This window comes from Trachemys scripta, chromosome 2 (assembly GCF_013100865.1).
Source record: "Trachemys scripta elegans isolate TJP31775 chromosome 2, CAS_Tse_1.0, whole genome shotgun sequence".
In the NCBI taxonomy this organism is placed as follows: domain Eukaryota; kingdom Metazoa; phylum Chordata; order Testudines; family Emydidae; genus Trachemys; species Trachemys scripta.
This window is the reverse complement of record NC_048299.1, coordinates 193991655-194011092: the sequence shown is the minus strand read 5'-3', so window position 1 is coordinate 194011092 and position 19438 is coordinate 193991655. Positions and strand designations below refer to the sequence as shown.

The window sequence follows — 19438 nt, the reverse complement described above, 5'->3', positions numbered from 1 at the left end:
TAGACTAGATTTATTAAATGTCTTCCTAAATTCCTGTACCTAGTGTTGAGCGTACATTACATATATAATAAACCTTTTACTTTTTATGTGGGAAATCTTTAGAGACTCAAACTGTAATCTTGCTTTAGCTCTTGACTTTGCTTAACTTTCTGATGGCAGTGGCTGGAAAAATATATCCTGAACTAGTTTTAGAGAAAAGGAAACTAGTTCAGACAGTTCTATAGTATTAGGAACACATCCAAAGTATTGTGTTGAAAAATTGTGAATATATAAGTTGTTTTGATACCAAGCAGCCACTAGCAATAATAGTTTGCTATAAATATGGATCACTTTAAAAGCCCTGTTTTAGATTTTAAGGCCAGAAGGGACTATTGTGAATGTCTAGTATGATCTGTATAACACAGGCCATGGGATCTAATATGAATCAATTCTAATCTTGACTTTAGAATTTCTATTGATGCTGAATCCATCACAACCTTTAGAAAGTTGTTCCAATGGCTAATTACTCTTATTGTTAAAAATTTGTGCCTTATTTCTTATTTGAATTTGTATAGCTTCAACTTCCAGACGTTGGATCTTGTTATATCCGTGTCTACTAGTTTTGAAGAGCCCTCGGTTATCAAATTTCTGTTCCCCACTTAGATACTTATAGACTGTGATCAAATCACACCATGACATTGTTTAAGCTTGTTGGGTGAGAAATGAGATCTACTCCAATTTAGGCTTAAACATTTCTTTTAGCTTTTATTATGCTTGTTTTAAGACAATGCTATTATCACCTATTAATTATACATACATGCAATAACAGAATCAGCAAGAAAAGTAAATTATAGTTTCCTCAGGGACAGGGCAACTCTTTTCACATCTCTGATCTCTGCAGTGTTCAGTTATTCTTCTCCTATATCTTCTCCACTCTTATTGTCAGTCCTCTACCTTTATCCTCTGTTCTGCAACTTTGTGCAGCTACCTCATCTGTGTTCTAATGAAAACCATTTTCATGCAGGATTTCCAGTAACTAACCTAATACATTTTTGCTTATCCTGCTAAATCTTACTTTGTTCTCTCTGGTTCCCAACTCATCTGTTCCTTGCTATCACCCGCATTGACTCCATCCAGTTCTTATTTTACAGTATTTATTCTTTCTGGTCTGTTTTTGTGGCCTGGGGTTTTTACTTGTTAGCTTGTCTTGTTGGGAAGGTGTGTGTGCACCTGATTTATTGCAAAGCTAATAACTCCCTCTTGACTCTTCGCTTTACCCTGCTATCTGCATAGCCAAGATTTTACAAATAAGGCACAAAAAACAGTTTTCTGATTTATAAACACTCTTAGAAAAATCTGAAATGCTATATCAGTAGAAATATACAAAAAGCAAAAAAATCTATTTCTTCTATATAAATATTCATTTATCTAACATTTAGTATATATTTGACTAACATGATTCATTACACAGTTCTCTAACAAGCTAATAAGATTGATATCCTTGAGTCTGTTACCATAAGGCTTGTTTTCTGATCCTTTACTCAGTCTCATGGCTCTTCTCTGAGCTCTCCCTCTAGTTTTTTGATACCCTTGAATTGTGGACACCAGTGCTGAATACAAAGGTAATATAACTTTCCTATTAGATTTTGCCTTGTTAATAAATCCCAGGATCACATTATCCCTATAGCCACAGCGTTACACTCGGAACTCATGGTCAGCTGATTATCCACCATGACCCCCATTTTCTCTTCAGTGCCACCACTTACTAGTATATTCTCCAAACATGTAAGTGTGCCCTATGTTCTTTGTTCCTAGATGCATGACTACATTTGGCTATATTGAAGAACATATTGCTTCCCTGCTTATCAAGCAGTCCAAATCACTCTGTATCAGCAACTTGTCCTTTTCGTTATTTACTATTCCCACAGTCTGTATCAGCTGCAAAGTTTATCCGTGACTTCTGTTTTCTTCCAGGTTAAAAGATAAAAATGTTAAGTAGTGTAGGACCAAGAACCAGTCCCTCCAGGACCACACCAGAAACACCCATTTGATTTCAATTTCCAATTAAGTTTTGAGATCCATCAGGCAATTATTAATCCATGTAATGTATACCAGGTTGATTTTGTATCATTGTGGTTTCTTTAATCAAAATGTTGATGCAGTATCAAGTCAGATAATTTAGAGCAGGGGTTGGCAACATTTGGCACGTGGCTCGCCAGGGTAAGCACCCTAGTGGGCCGGGCCAGTTTATTTACCTGCTGACCCGGCAGGTTCGGCCGATCGCGGCCCCCACTGGCCGTGGTTCGCCGTCCTGGCCCAATGGGGGCAGCGGGAAGCGGCGCGGGCCGAGGGACGTGCTGGCTGCGACTTCCCACAGCCCCCATTGGCCCGGGACGGCGAACCGCGGCCAGTGGGAGCCGCGATCGGCCGAACCTACCACGTCAGCAGGTAAATAAACTGGCCCGGCCCGCTAGGGTGCTTACTCTGGCGAGCCGCGTGCCAAACGTTGCCGACCCCTGTTATAGAGGTTGAAGTATATTACGTAACCATACTTGTAATCTCATTTTTTAAAAAGTCAAGTTAATTTGTTAAGGTCTGTTTTCCATAAAGTTATGCTGGATTGGCATAATGTTAGCCTCTTTTAATTCTTTGTTAATAGTCATGTATCAGCTGATGGTTTGTTTTGCATGGGATCGACGTCAGGCCTATAATTTCCCGTATCATCCCATTTACTTTTTTTTTTTTTTTTTTTTTTTTTTTAATATTCCAGTCTGTGGAATTTTCCCAGTATTCCCAGACTGATTGAAAATCAACATTAATGGTCCAGTGAGCCCTTTTAAAACTCTTGGATGAAAGTTATCCTCACCTGATGATTGTAAAAATGTCTTTCTTCAATAGCTGATGTTCAATATCATCCCAAATTGTTGTTTAAATGGAAAGTATTTCATCACCATGTGATATGAAAATATCATCTGCCTTTTTTTCAAATATTAGAACTAAAACTTGTTGAACTCTTATGCCTATTTTGAATTATTGACAATTGACATCTAGACTAGCATCATTGTTAGGATTCCTTTTGTTCCTACTATACTTAAATTCCTGTTGGCCAAAGATTTCTCAATGTGTCCTTTGGCTTCCCTTATCATTTTTTCTATATTTCTTAGCTTCTAGTTTATATTCGTTGCCATCAACTTCCTCTTTTTTCTATTTGTTAATATATTGCTTTTTTAACTTTTATAGATGCTTTCACTGTCCTTCTAAATGAGGCTGATTTTATTTATTTATTTATTTATTTTTTTAAACCAGTGTAGCCCTCTTTCTCTGTTGTGGTATTGTAGCTTTATGAGCATCTAGTAAAATGTTCTTAAACAATTTATCATTGTAAAGTGATCCATATATATTGCAAAATATTAATGCTGATGGCTTTTTTTCCTAGAAAAAATCTATTATTTTGCTTTTTTGTTTTAATTTCCAGCTAGGGTAACTTTTAAATAATTTAGTTGGTAAATATGTACATTTCTTTTTAGAAAAGGGTGTTTTTCAGGTACTGCATTGCTGATGTTTATACACACACACTCTAAACTACACTGTATTACCCAGATGTGAATCAAGTCAAAAACTTTATTTAGAAGTCTTAATAAAATGAGCTTTATGAAAAGAGTCATCTGGTTGGCTATCAAATATTGCCGTTGTGCCGGTATTCACAGGCTAGAAATATAGTTCTCCATTTAAAGCTTTATAACTGCCTCTTTCAAGTATTCAACACTAATATGGTGATCCTTATATAAAACGTTTCATTAGATGAAAGGTAAAACTAGTGAAGAGCTCTTTTGAATGTTTATAACCGCATTTACATGTTGGCATATGTTTTAAGCTTTGTTCTCATAAAACAACTTAAAAAGCAACTCTTCTCATATTCCTTCTTGAAATTTGTGTTTTGGCAATGTGTAGTTTAGGATTTAATATGTGTGTCATGTTAATATATATTGGGATGGAGATAGCCTTGTAATATAGATCTTGTATCCAATCAAGGCAAGTTCTTGGATGGACACCCTTGTTTTCAACAGCTCAAAACTTCATTTTCTGGGAAATATCACAAATCCCGGGAAATATCACAAATGCAATGGACATGTTAAGAACATAATGGCCATACGGGGTCAGACCAATGGCTCATTTAGCCCAGTGTCCTGTATTCCAACAGTGGTGAGTGCCAAGTTCTTGTGAAGGAATGAACAGAACAGGGCAGTTATTGAATGATCCATCCCCTATCTTCCAGTTCCAGCTTCTGGGAGTCTCAGGTTTTAAGGACACCCAGAGCAAGGAGTTGTGTCCCTGACTCTCTTGGCTAATAGCCAATGATAGACTATTCCTCCAATGTTAACTACTGATTGTGTAATCTGAGGCCTTGAAAAAGCTGCCCAGGTCAATTTAAATTGGTTGTTGAACTGGTGCATAGAATGTGTTTTAAATAGTCTTCTTTTGGTTTAGCCTAAATTCCTAAATTACTTAAGCCTGGTTTAAGGTGAAAGTGTCTGTTCAGCCTCTTGCACCCCATTTCACTTAAATCTGTTTAAATAACACCTTTTGTTAAAGAGGTACATAGACTCCAGCCCCGGATCATGCCCTTTGGAGAGGGAAGCAGTAATGTAACAACTTTTTCCAAAAGAATGTAGCAGGGTATAAATAAAAAGTGTAACAAAGAGGAATGCAATTTGCATCTAATTGACATGCAAATAGCAGTCACTTCTGCAGCAGGTAGAACTTCAGTCCCTCTTGCTTGGTTTGAGGGGTGAGGGTCAGAACCACTATTATCCCTTTAACATTAATAAACGTGTTTCAATAAATCCTGTGTAGCTGAAACTATCCTAAATATTTTTCAGTCAACAGAAACTAACTCTAAGAAATAACTCTCCATCTGCAACTCAGCATTTACGACTTTTGATAAGAGGTCAAGATCAGAACTGCTTTCAGGTTAGCATAATGCAAACTTCTGTAACACTTTTAACCAACGTTATAAAAAGTCTTTATTTTAGTAAAACTCCAAAACTCTGCTTGTCTAATATTTAAGCTTGATATGGCATTTTATCTAAAAATGTTTGCTCATACAGGTAGCCTCATTAGAGAATCTTAATTTACATTAAGGGATCATATTCCAAGGGTCATATGTGAATCAGTTTCAGTACAAACAGTAAAATTCTTGAGTTCATTCTAAAACAGCAGGCCAGTCCATCTCCATTTTAGAGGATGGGTTAAGTCCTTTCAAACCAGTTTCTTTGGTGCCTGTCTCTTCGAAATAGCCAGTTTGAAATAGTGTAAGACAGATATTAGAGGCTGCAATCCCAAGTGTCTGCCTTCTACTGTCAATTTCAGGTTTAGTTAGTTTGAAACTCATTTTATAAAGTTAAACTTTTTTGAATTAACAGTGAAATGTTGTTGCTGGTTTTTATTGCACTCAATCATTTTATTTTTTTTATAGTTGAGAAATACATTTGGTACAGAAGAGCGGTTGACTAGTAATCAGGAGCTCAAAATCCGCCCAAGAGAAGATACCAATATCTTCTTGATGTTTGCACCCACTCATGTAGCTTGCATGTTAGCAAAGCTTGAAATCAAACAGTTGGGGATTCAGCCGCAACCAGGAGTTAAGTTTACTGTAAGAGTTCTGACTTAATTTTGTAATATTTCTAGTGAGTGAGCTCCTGGCTTCTTCCCTCCTGGGGCGGGTCAGAGGGTGGCAGGCAGCAGCAGTGGGTGTGTGGGAGGCTTGTGTGCAGGAGTGCTGCAGGGAGGTGGTGGGCTCCTGTCACCTCTTCCCGACTTCTCAGGGAGTGTAACGGGCCTCACCCACCCTTCCATGTGAACCCCTGAAAGGCTGGGTGTTGTGGGCAAGCACTCTTCCCAGCAGGTGTGTGGGGAGATAGCATGGAGCTAGCAGGAGCTGGTGTGGAGAAGGGAGTGTGTGTGGGGTAGGTTTGTTGAGGGTGGGGGAAGCTGAATGCTGAGAGGAATGTACATGGCCAAAGGGAGTGTGTGTGTAGGGGAGTTAGGGTGACTTGCTTCCTGCGCGTGTCCCCCGACCCCCCCCCCCAGCCATGGGTTGGGTCTAGGTGAAGTGTTTTTTTTTATGATTTTATCAGCTGGAGCCTGGGCTCTAGAACCCCGCAGGATCTGGGGCCTTCCTACAGGGTCCTTGAGCTAGGGCTCTAGCCCAAGCCCAGAGGTCTACACAGCAATGAAACATCCTCGCAAGCCCAAGTCAGCTGGCCAGCCACAGGTTTTTCTTTGATGTGTAGACATACCCTTAAGGCCTGAGTGATGCGTGTTGACCCCACTTATATACATGGTAGAGTAACATGCACTATAGGGGTGTCATTTCTGAAGCACGCTAATGTGTTGTGTCCCGGTGTGCCTTAAAAGTTCCTTAATGGATACATATTAAAATGCACTAGGAAACTCTCAGTTTTTAGCAGGCTTTACACAGACGAACTGATGTGCTTTACACAGGTTTATATTGTACAAACATGTTTGTGCACTTCAGAAATCATACTGCACATTACCCCACCATGTAGGCAAGCCCTCAGATGTTCTTGCAACTGCTAGGAGGGTGTTAACAGAATTTTAAACAGTCTGAGGTAAAATACAATAAAATTAATTTACACTTAATGCCACTTCGAAAAGATCTATTTTCAGTATATCACATTTAAAGCTTTTTCATGGGTCCCTCCCTTAACCATTTGGATTCTTTGTAAACCTTAGTAGCTTTCATAACACTGTTTTTTTAGAGACATTATTAAAATGTTAGCTGAATTACTATTTTTATTTTCAGATACCTTTGTCTGGATATGGGGGAACAAGCAATGTAATTTTAGAAAAAGTTAAAAAACTGTCTGACAGTTACATGGTAACACTGAATGAATTATTGCCTGATAAATTTAGAGAAGTTACTTTCCGCATAAGAAATATGGGCTCTCGAGCTGCCTATGTTAAAGCACTATGCTTTAGGGACCTTCAGTCAAAAGCTGTCATGGATCCTAAAGTGATGATTGTTTCTCCAGAGAAATTTGTACTTAAGGAAGGAACACAAGAGGTAAGTGTAAAAGCCAAATTCAACACAAGTTGTATTATTTAAATTGAAGCTAACATATCCAACTAATATGACCTGTAAAATGTGTGTAAATTCTCCAATTGAACTGTACTCAAGTTTATGAAATCCAGAAGACTAAACTAGCTTGGCGTTATAGTACACTTCATTGACACTGATTTTATTTTACCAAACTTGATACTAATTTCAAGGAAAAAACTTTGAAAATTCAAGTATTTAAAGACTTTCTTTCTATCAGGTGGTTACAGTAACATATAATCTTGTGGAAAGGGAAGAAATGTTACATAAAACAAGCACATCGTTGTTATCTACAATATGCTTCTTTTGTGGAGATGAAGTTTCCAGGCAACAGTATCGCAGGTAGGGTTGAATTTACTACTCTGAAATAGTCAGCTATTTTATTACGAGTATGTTAAGTCAAATGTAAAGTACTACTTATGTGGTTTCTACAGTGTCTCTAAGGATAACATGAATATCCTTGCTGATATTATGAAGACTCATTAAGTCTAGCATACTTTGGATTTATGTGACTCTAGTATCAGAAGAGAGATTCTACCTTTTTATTCCTAATATGCTTTGCTCTTAACTTTATATAGCCTTTACTTAAATTCAAAAAAATTAAAAACTCTTGAGAGGAAGAGTGTAGATGTTCAATTTTTTTATATTAGTCTTCAATGAGATCCTCACCTTGGCTTGCTGATTTGTACTCTTGTGTGGAGAGGGTTCGGGATGCGTGTGTATGCACAAATGAAATCTAGGATATTTAGACATTCACACTTCAGAAGTTATTCAAGTAATTCAAGTGTGCACAATGGATCTGAGGTATAAATGTTTAATTGTAATAAGATGAAAAATTAACCAGCCACTCTACTTTTAGTAAGCTAAGTTTAAGGAGCACTTTTGCTGCATCTAGAACAGGTGATCTGATCATATATTGAAGTTGCAAACTAAGTATCAAAACACCAAACCATCTATCACTCAGAACATTCAGCCCAAGTTTCCCAAAAATGGATTCTAAAATTAGTGAGCATAGACATCTTATGGGGGAATTGACTAGGCTTTAGGTTGACTGGCTATATCCACCCAGGCCTTGCAAAGTTCTGGAAGACATGTGGCTCATTGAAATAGATGATCCTTATGTAAATCAACTTTGTTTCAAAAGCTAAGTTTTTTCCTGTTTGTGCACCAACTATCGGAGGACTTTTGGGCAGTTCTATGGAACACCACTACACACAGGTCAGAGTTGCTGCTTACATTTACCCCAGGGCTCATCCAGTCTGGGACTCTGACCTGTAGGGAGGAAATATACAAAGCAAACAGTTCTTCTTCGAGTGATTGTTCACGTCCATTACACATTAGGTGTACGCGCGCCGTGTGCATGGACGTCGGAAACTTTTTCCCTTAGCGGCTCCCGTCGGGCCGGCAGGGCCCCCTCCTTCCCGCCAGAGCGGCGCCCCGCTCCAGGGTATATATATCCCTGCCGACCCGACCCCTCCAGTTCCTTCTTACCGTCCGTGGCGGCGTTGGAACAACTCTGTCTCTCGTCTGAGTGTGTCCCTTAGCATAGTCATTAGTGTTATTTAGCAAACAGTTAACAGTTATTTAGTAGTAGTGTTGAGTTCAGTAGTTAACAGCTCATTAGGTACTTAAAGTTCCTGCTGTGGTTGCTTGGTCAACCCCGGCACCGGCCCTGGGCGGCGGGGCATGCCGCACGCCCAAGGCTTGTGCCACGTGCCGCAAGCCTATGCCATTCAGCGACCCCCATGACTCGTGTCTCCGCTGCCTGGGGGAAGCTCACCAGAAAGAGCGCTGCAAGAGCTGCAAGGCCTTTAAGCCCAGAACTAAGAAAGAAAGAGACTTTCGCCTTAAGCAGCTGCTCATGGAGACGGCGTTGCAGCCCTCCACTTCGGCGGCACCGTCTGCCTCCGTGCGGAGCGCCCCGGCATCGGTGCGGGAACCGGCGCCGGCGGGTCACCCGAAGCCCACGGCACCGACCCAATGGGGGCATGTACGACACCGGTCTTCGCCAACCCAAAGCCCGAGGACGCTCCCCGCATAAGAGGCCGGCGCCAGTGAAGACCTCGAGTGCGCCTAAGGCCGGTGCGGCCCCGGCACAGACCCCGGTAGTGGCTCCGGCGCCGAAAGGCCCGTCGAGCCCCGGGATAGGCGTGTCGAGTGAGGATGAAGGGCTGGAGGAGCTCTTGGAACAGCCCTCCACTCCGGACACATTTGAGGCAGCTAAGGACCTCATTGCATTGTCCGTTGAGGCCCCTACCCGTACTGAGGACACTCCGCCGAAGCTGCCACACAGAGGCAAGCCGGCGATGGTGTGCCCATCATGGTCGCCGTCTCGGCACCGTTCAGGGAACCGGTCCCGGTCGAGCTCTGCCTCGGTGGACTCCCGGTTGCCCTCGGAGCAGAAAGCACCGCAGCAGTCGGGCTTCAACAAGCGGTCGGCACCGACTCAGCAACCAAGCATGAGTCGGCACCGCGAGGTGTCGGCAGTACGTTACCCGAGGCCGACCAGCCGTAGTCGTTCCCGGTCCCGCGATCACCGGTACTGAGCCAGGTCTAGGTCGGCGAGACGCTGCTCCAGGTCCTGGTCGCAGAGGCGCTACTCCCCAAACCCAGACCAGCACCATCCTAGCTCCGCCGTGGCCTTCCAGGTCACCGTCCGTGATCTCGGAGACTGACTCGGGCCGGTACGGCGGGTATGCCCATAGGGCGCAGGCTAGCAGGGACTACGAAGCCTATGGCCATTCCCAGTGGGGCCAACCGAGCCAATGGCCCTTCTGGACACCCTGGGCCTACCACCAGCAAGGGCCCCCATCGAGGACCTCGAGATCCGGGCCATCAGGGTACTGATCCCGCTCCCCGAGGTACCGCCCGCCATCGCATAAGGAGGCAATGGTCTCTAGACCGCCGGAGCGGGAGGGAGTGGACTGGGCACCGAGCACGGTACCGTCCCAGTCCCACACGGTGGGTCAGGCCCCAGAGGAGCAACCGGTCGAGGCCGGTTTGCAGGAAGATGAGGATGGGCAGAAGGCCCTGACCTCTTCCTCCTCGCCAGACGAGGCAGTAGCGGGCACGACGGTGTCCGACCCTCCCCCGATTGACCATCGGGCGCACCAAGACCTGCTTCGTCGGGTAGCCCTCAATCTGGGCTTGCAAGCGGAGGAGACTGTAGAACAGGAGGACCCCATGGTCAATATCCTGAGCCCGGAGGGGCCCTCCAGAGTCGCTCTCCCGATTATACGGACAGTCCAGTCCAACTATAAGACGGTGTGGCAAACGCCGGCCTCCAGTGCACCGACTGCAAGAGGCGTGGAGAGGAAATACTTCGCCCCTTCTAGAGGGTTTGACTTCCTCTTTTTACACCCGTCTCCTGGTTCGCTGGTGGTCTCGGCGGTCAACGAGCGAGAGCGCCATGGCCAGCAAGCTCCTGCGCCCAAGGGCAAGGAAGCTAAGCGATTAGACTTGTTCGGGAGGAAAGTCTATTCATCTGGGGGCCTTCAGCTGAGGATCGCTAATCAGCAGGCGATTCTAAACAGACACAATTTTAACTCTTGGGCATCAGTCTCCAAGTTTAAGGACTCCCTACCGCCTGACGCGCATCCTGAGTTCACGGCCCTGGTGGACGAGGGGATGGCGGTGGCCAAGACCTCATTGCAGGCCTCCCTCGACTCAGCCGACGCAGCAGCTAGAACAATCGTGTCAGGGGTAGTGATGAGGCGTTTGGCATGGTTACAGGCTTCAGGCCTTCCACCAGAGGTGCAGACCACACTGCAGGACCTCCCGTTTGAAGGTTCGGGCTTGTTCTCCGGCCAAACGGACGCCAGGCTACATAGCCTTAAGGACTCGCGAGCAACCCTTAAGTCGTTGGGTATGCATACCCCGGTGACACAGCGCAAGCCCTTTAAACCTCAGCCACCACAGAGGCAGTACCACCCTCGCCCTCGGCACGAACCGTACCGCCGTCGTGGCAGGGATAACAGGCGGAGACGTAACAATACGCCTAACCAGGGCCAAGGTCACGGCCAGGGCAAGCCGCAGCCAGGGAACAAACCAGGCTTTTGAAGCTACGCCCGAGGACAACGTACCACATTCCATACCGGATCCTCCTCCGAGTTTCAAGGACCGCCTGTCCCATTTCTACCGGGCATGGTTGCGCATAACATCGGACCGCTGGGTCCTGCGCACAGTGAAGGCGGGCTATACCCTCCAGTTTTCCTTGCCCCCTCCCTGCCATCCCCCTTCCCCGTCCCTCTTCAGGGACCCCTCTCACGAGCAACTTCTCATGCAGGAGGTACAGACCCTTCTCGCAGCAGGAGCAGTGGAAGAGGTCCCACCAGACCTAAGGGGAAAAGGATTCTACTCCAGATACTTCCTGATTCCCAAGGCAAAAGGGGGCCTCCGTCCTATCTTGGACCTGCGCGACCTAAACAAGTTTCTGATCAGAGCGCGCTTCCGCATGGTCTCCCTTGGAACTATTATCCCATCCCTGGATCCGGGGGATTGGTACGCTGCCCTCGATATGAAAGATGCCTATTTTCACATCGCTATCAATCCGGCCCACAGGCGGTTCCTGCGCTTCATTATCAACCAGCGCCATTTCCAATTTACGGTCCTGCCTTTCGGCCTGGCATCAGCACCACGAGTATTCACGAAATGCATGTCCGTGGTAGCAGCCTTCCTTCGGAAGAGAAGGATGCGTGTGTTCCCGTACTTGGACGACTGGCTTCTCGCGGGCAGGTCGGAGGCTGAGGTCTGATCTCACGTGACACTGGCCTTGCAGACGTTCGACAGACTCGGCCTCAGGGTCAATGTGCCCAAGTCCACGTTAGTTCCCACACAGAGACTGGACTTCATAGGTATGACCCTAGACTTGGTGACCGCGCGGGCAAGCCTCCCAGTGTCACGGTTCCTGACAATTCAGAGGGCTGTAAGCTCAGTCCAAAAATTCCCCATGACAACGGCGAGGTGTTGCTTGCAGCTCCTGGGGCATATGGCAGCTTGCACACATGTGGTCAGACATGCCCGCCTAAGGCTCCGGCCTTTGCAGTTGTGGTTTGCCCAAACGTACCGCCCCAACAGAGACCCATTGGATCGAGTGGTGACGATCCCAGATCAGGTGTTGGGCTCGCTCCGCTGGTGGCTCGATCAACAGCAGGTCTGCGAAGGGATCCCCTTCGCTGCCCCACAGCCCACTCTGACGTTGATAACAGATGCATCGGACCTGGGTTGGGGAGCGCATCTGGGGGAACTGCGGACCCAAGGGCTGTGGTCCAGAGAAGACAAACTGCTTCACATCAATCTAAAGGAGCTAAGAGCGGTTCGCCTCGCCTGTCAGACCTTCCACGCCACCATAGAAGGTCACAGCGTGGCAGTCCTGACGGACAACGCTACCGCCATGTTCTATATAAACAAGCAGGGCGGGTCCCGGTCTTCTCCCCTCTGTCGCGAGGCACTCCAATTATGGGACTTTTGTATAGCCCATGCGATCCACCTCATCGCAACGTATCTTCCGGGGATCCAAAACGGCTTAGCAGACCGCCTCAGCCGATCCTACCGAATGTACGAATGGACGTTGAGGCGAGACGTCCTGCATTCAATCTTCCGGAGGTGGGGCTTTCCCCGGGTGGATCTGTTCGCCACCAAGGACAACAGTCAATGCCCTCAGTTCTGCTCGTTCCAGAACCTCAGCCCGGGATCATTAGCAGATGCCTTCACGATCCCATGGGGAGGGAGCCTGAGGTATGCCTTCCCTCCGTTCCCGCTCATACACAAGGTCTTCCTCAAGACCCGCAGGGACAGGGTGACAGTTATACTCATCGCCCCGGCCTGGCCACGCCAGCATTGGTTCACGACCCTGCTGGAATTGTTCATAGCCGACCCGATCACCCTCCCCCTCCATCTCGACCTAGTCACACAAGACAAGGGTCACCTGCTCCACCCGAACCTGTCTTCGCTACATCTCACGGCGTGGTATCTCTCTGGCTGAACGATGCGGAACACAGGTGCTCTCACCAGGTTCAGCAAATCCTCCTTAGTAGTAGGAAGCCCTCTACAAGAGCGACCTACCTGGCCAAATGGAAAAGGTTCTCCCACTGGTGCGAGCGTCAGCACATACAGCCTTTACAGGCCTCAGTTCCGTCGATCCTGGACTACTTACTGCACCTCAAGCATCAAGGGCTTGCGCCCGCCTCGATTAGAGTGCATTTAGCCGCCATTTCGGCTTTCCATCCGGGAGAGTTGGGAGTATCAGTGTTCTCCAACCCCACAGTGGCCCGATTCCTCAAGGGGCTGGAGAGGGTGTTTCCCTACTCGCGCCCGCCTGTCCCTGCGTGGAGTCTGAACCTAGTCCTAACAAAGCTCATGGGACCCCCCTTTGAACCTCTAGCCACTTGCTCCCTCATGCACCTCTCGTGGAAGGTGGCGTTTCTCGTGGCCATCACATCGGCCAGGAGGGTATCGGAGTTGAGGGCCCTCACTTCAGAACCCCCTTATACAGTTTTTCATAAGGATAAGGTGCAACTGAGGCCGCACCCCAAATTCCTCCCGAAAGTGGTATCGCAGTTTCACATGGGACAGGACATTTGTCTACTGGTGTTCTTCCCAAAACCCCATACAGACCCTCATCACCGCAGCCTACATACCCTTGATGTTCGAAGGCCATTGGCATTCTACCTGGAACGGACCAGGGCGTTCCGTACAACACCTCAGCTGTTCATTGCCATTGCGGAACGTATGAAAGGCTTGCCTATCTCGACACAGCGCTTGTCGACGTGGATTGTGCATTGTATACGCACATGTTATGAGCTCGCCAATGTTCCGGCCCCAGAGATCCGGGCCCACTCGACTAGGGCCCAAGCGTCCTCAACGGCCTTCTTGGCGCAGGTTCCTATCCAGGAGATCTGTAAAGCGGCCACCTGGTCGTCCGTGCATACGTTCACAGCCCACTACGCGATCCATCATCAGACCAGAGAGGACGCGATGGTCGGACGGGCTGTGCTACAGTCAGTTGTACCTTGACTCCTACCCACCTCCAATGGTAAGCTTGGGAATCACCTAATGTGTAATGGACGTGAACAATCACTCGAAGAAGAAAGAACGGTTACTTACCTTCTGTAACTGTTGTTCTTCGAGATGTGTTGTTCACATCCATTACACTTCCCACCCTCCTTCCTCTCTGTCGAAGTCTCCGGCAAGAAGGAACCGGAGGGGTCGGGTCGGCAGGGATATATATACCCTGGAGCGGGGCGCCGCTCTGGTGGGAAGGAGGGGGCCCTGCCGGCCGGACGGGAGCTGCTAAGGGAAAAAGTTTCCGACGTCCGTGCACGCGGCGCGCGTACACCTAATGTGTAATGGACGTGAACAACACATCTCGAAGAACAACAGTTACAGAAGGTAAGTAACCGTTCTTTTTTCCAATTTTATTAATGAATCTAAGTAAACAACATCATAAAATAAAATACATATAAACTTTTGATTTAGTTTATATCAAACCAGTCTATCAAACTGATTAAACCATACCAAATAAACCAACAGTTCCTTGTAAATTTCTGTGTAATAACTTAGCTAAACAAGACTGTCCCCAAAGTAACAAGGCATGATCAATCTCACTGCCACTCAGTTATATTTAGGTTCCAACCAAATAGTTGATAGTCATAGAGCATCAAACCACTTCCAGGATGAAGCTAATGTTGAGACTACAGCTCTGATGCCAATTAATGTAGCTTTCCCAAATTATATAGGCAGTTAGGTAACTGTCAGTATCTTCACTCCATCCCCCAAACATAGAGGGTTACTTGCAATATTCCAATACAATTCAAAATGACATGGCAGGTTATATTTGAAATTCAAATAAATTTAGGTGAAAACATTATTTTTCCTGATTAAACATACACCACCTAACCCATGAAATATATGCATGTGTGATCTTTTAGACAGCAAGGCAGTTTAACTTAGGAACTATTCGATAGGCACGCTTCTCAGATGAATTCTGTTGGTTCTAGCCATCCACACACGCTCACTACCAGCCATCTGCCAGAGTTAAAAACAAGTGCAGGAATGTTGAGGTAGAGGCATCCCTCTACTAATACCTAGAAAACAAAATAAATTTGAAAAGTTGATACTTAGGAAGGATGTGTTTTACTCTAGTGGCTACATTCAGCTTCGGGAAACTGGCACATGGTTGAAAAGATTAGTTGGCACTTTCATTGGCTTAGATGTTGTGTATGGACTTACTGGCTAGCAAGCTGGAGGCTGCTTGCTTGTAGATGTCACACCTCAAATGTTGCTTGTTGATGGAGTCTTATCCCTTGGTAGCCAGCCAGCAGGGTGGAGGAAGCACAGGGTCTCTGTCGGGCATGATGGCATTGCTTAGCCAGAGGTCAGTGACTATAGCAGTAGCCATTGGAGGCATGTAAGCAAGTCAACAAGTGAAGTTGTCTTCCTTTCATTCAGTTTTTGAAGAGGGTGGCCTAACGTGTTTCTCATGCTTGGAGCTACTCCTCAGGAGTCCTGTAGTGAATCAGAATAGGAGACTCCCTTGAGATCATTGACATAGGGACTTGATTAATTCACCTTTATGTAAACGAAGAACTTTGCCATTCCAGTAATTTCATGCTCAAAGTCCATGAATCCAAAAATATATCCAGTCAGCAGGTCTTTAGGTTTTTGTGACATTTGAGTTGTAGGTCAATCAACCTAACAAAGTCCTGAATTAAAATAATTTAAAAATGCAAAACTAGCAAAAATTCCTAAGCCATGCTCATATAGGTACATTTACTAGTCTATAGACAGATGTTTATAACTTCCCCATGTGTTTTGGTACTCAATGACTCAACTTTAAATAACGTTTTTGATGCACCTTTTTGGATGAAAGGTTAGACTTTTGACTCAGAGCAAAATGTCTCTTCCTCCTAAAATCATAATTTTGGAGTTCAGTTTTTATATGCAAGCCTAAATCCGTATTGCTATCCCTAGGTAACTAAATAAGTGGCCTAACTTTCAAAAGTGACTTCAAAAGGATTTGTTAGCACTTGTCAAAATCAGATCAAATCAGTTAAGCCTCATGACTACAGCACTTGCCAATGAAGGACTGTCATTGGAAATATGCTCAGAGAATGGGGCAATAAGTGGCCACACCACACTAACATTACATCTATTTTGAAGAAACCATTTGTGAAACTTTGTAGAAATCCAGACAAATATTAACATGTTAGAATAGGCTTCCAAATTCCTGAAGCCCAGATTATAACAACCATGTGAATCCACTCAGATTTCAGATTTTTGGAGTGCTAACATCATACTCACTCTGAAGATAAAAATGTTGTGTGGTACCACAGACAACTAATTTAAAATTAAAACAGTGTGGGAGTGGGCAAGTTCTTCAGAAATTCATTTAACTGAACCAGCAGTGAAAATAAAAAATATCAGACTGTCTCAATTCACAAGTTCCTACCTCATGGAGCAGTAGAACAGATATTTCTTGAATGAGGTATGCTCATAAAAACTGTCACATCACTGAAGAAAGTTACAGGTTTGGTGTATTTAAAAAAATAGAGTAAAGGTTGTTTTGGTGGTAGACTTTTTTCCCTCCCACTGAGATGTACTTTTTGTCTTAGCCTAAGTGGTAAAAATGAGTGAGGATCCCAAATATGTTTTTCTGATATTTCTCTTAACAGAGCTGTGCTGTATAAACCAGAGGCAGCAAAACAAATCCTCCCTCAAAACAGCATACTGAGAAACATTACCTTTGATGAAGAATTTCAAGGGGAACAGCTAGTGACTGAAGGTAAACATGTAACTTCTGAAAAAGTACCATTACAAATATTTATTCCTGAAATGTTTGTTCTAGACATCACTCCTAATAAAAATATTTGTGCAATATTTGGTAAATACAGAATAGAAATCCTGATTTGCACAAAATCTACCTCCTCTTATTCTCTACCCAGACCTGCTTATTTTTGCCTATCTGTTATGTGGGGTTTTTTTGGTTGTAAGCTCTTTGTGGCAAGGACTGCCATTTGCTAAGCTTGTACAGTACGCTCATGGCAAAACAGGACTCTTACTTGATTGACCTGTAGGCAGTATTGCATTATAAATGTTAAATAATGGTTTCAATAGCTTCTTCCTCTCATTGCTGCTTCAAAAATATTATATTCGGACACTTCTTCAATGCAAATTTGTCACTGTTAATTTATTCTGATCTTTGTAAAATTATCTTTAAGAAGTGACCATTTTATAGTTTCTAAGCTACATTTTTTAAAAGTAGTGCAAAAATTACTTATACCAAAAAAAGAAGTATTTCAAGCAGTGCCTTTTCTTCCTCTGCTTTGTACCAGGAAGGAATTTATTATCCAGATTATTAAGAGAGTCTATTTCGGCCTCTGAGGGTGTCCTTTTTTTGTGAGTTGGTGAAAACCCTCAATATCTCATCTGAACAAAAACAAATTTCATATTGAATGCCAAAAACTTATTTACTTACTGAGCACCAAAAGTGTTAAATAGTATTCAGGGACAAACAGAAATTATGTTGCTTAAGGATTTACAGGTGAATATAATCTAGACTGATTCTTTCCCCATGTATTCTTTTCTATTAAATGTTTGCCTTGTCTTTACAACAACAAAAGATGTGAAGCTTGGAAGCTTGTCTCTCACCAGCTGAGGTTGGTCCAATAACAGATATTATCTCACCCACCTTGTCTTTCTAATATCCTGGGACCAACAAGCCAAAAACAACGTAATATTGGTGAAGCATTCATGATATGTTGAGCACCATAGAAAAATGAATGAGGAAATTAATTATTATTAGGACTGTTAAGTGATTAAAAAATTTAATCACTATTAATTGCATGATTTTAAAAATTTATCGTGATTAATCACTCTGTTAGTAATAGAATACCATTTAATTAAATATTTTTGGATGTTTTCTATATTTTCAAATATATTGGTTTCAATTACAACACAGAATACCAAGTGTATAGTGCTCACTTTATATTTATTTTTGATTACAAGTATTTGCACTGTAAAAAAACAAAAGAAATAGTATTTTTCAATTCACCTAATACAAGTTCTGTAGTGCAATCTCTTCATCATGAAAGTTGAACTTACAGATGTAGAATTATATACACAAAAACTGCATTCAAAAATAAAACAATGTAAAATTTTAGAGCCTGCAAGTCCACTCTGTCCTCTTTCTTATTCAGCCAATCGCTCAGACAAACAAGTGTGTTTACATTTGCAGGAGATAATGCTGCCCACTTCTTGTTTACAATGTCACCTGAAAGTGAGAACAGGCGTTCACATGGCACTGTTGTAGCTGGTGTTGCAAGATATTTATGTACCAGATTTTCTAAAGATTCATATGTCCCTTCATGCTTCAACCACCATTCCAGAGGACATGCGTCCATGCTGATGATGGGTTCTGCTCAATAACAATCCAAAGCAGTGCAGAGCAACACATGTTCATTTTCATTGTCTGAATCAGATGCCACCAGCAGAAGGTTAATTTTCATTTTTGGTGGTTCAGGTTCTGTAGTTTCTGCCTCGGAGTGTTGCTCTTTTAAGACTGCTGAACGCATGCTCCACATCTCGTCCCTCTCAGTTTGGAAGGCATGTCAGATTCTTAAACCTTGTGTCGGGTGCTGTAGCTGTCTTTAGAAATCTCACATTGGTCCTTCTTTGGGTTTTGTGAAATCTGCAGGGAAAGTTAAAATGAACAACATGTGCTGGGTCATCATCTGAGACTGCTATAACATGAGATATATGGTAGAATGTGGGTAAAACAGAGCAGGGAACATAGAATTCTCTCCCAAGGAGTTCAGTCACAAATTGAATTAACGCATTATTTTTTTAACAAGCGTCATCAGCATGGAAGCATATTCTCTGGAATGGTGGCTGAATCATGAAGGGGCATATGAATGTTCAGCAATCTGGCACATAAATACTTTGCCAATGCTGGCTACAAAAGTGCCATGCAAATGCCTGTTCTCACTTTCTGGTGACATTGGAAACAAGAAGAGGGCAACATTATCTCTTGTAAATGTAAACACCCTTGTTTGTCTTACCAACTGGCTGGGCAAGAAGTAGCACTGAATGAACTTGTAGGCTCTGAAGTTTTACATTGTTTTGTTTTTGAGTGCAGTTATGTAACAAAAAAAAAATCTACATTTGTAAGTTGCACTTTCATGACAGATTGCACTACAGTACTAGTATGAGGTGAATTGAAAAATACTTTTATCCTTTTATCATTTTTATTGTGCAAATATTTGTAATAAAAATAATATAGACGTTGATTTCAATTACAACACGATACAATATATATGAAAATGTAGAAAAACATCCAAAATA

At 43.8% G+C, this 19438-nt stretch overlaps 1 protein-coding gene across 1 annotated transcript in view; it reads left to right on the top strand.

Annotated features, from left to right (window-relative positions):
- Positions 1–19438, top strand: part of LOC117871808 (centrosomal protein of 192 kDa-like) — a 205750-nt gene that overhangs the window by 139673 nt on the left and 46639 nt on the right. Inside the window, exons 40-44 of the mRNA XM_034759567.1 lie at positions 4860–4950; positions 5456–5632; positions 6806–7066; positions 7320–7441; positions 16771–16880. Of these exons, the coding sequence (XP_034615458.1) occupies positions 4860–4950; positions 5456–5632; positions 6806–7066; positions 7320–7441; positions 16771–16880 (761 nt within the window). The remainder of the gene's footprint in view (positions 1–4859; positions 4951–5455; positions 5633–6805; positions 7067–7319; positions 7442–16770; positions 16881–19438) is intronic.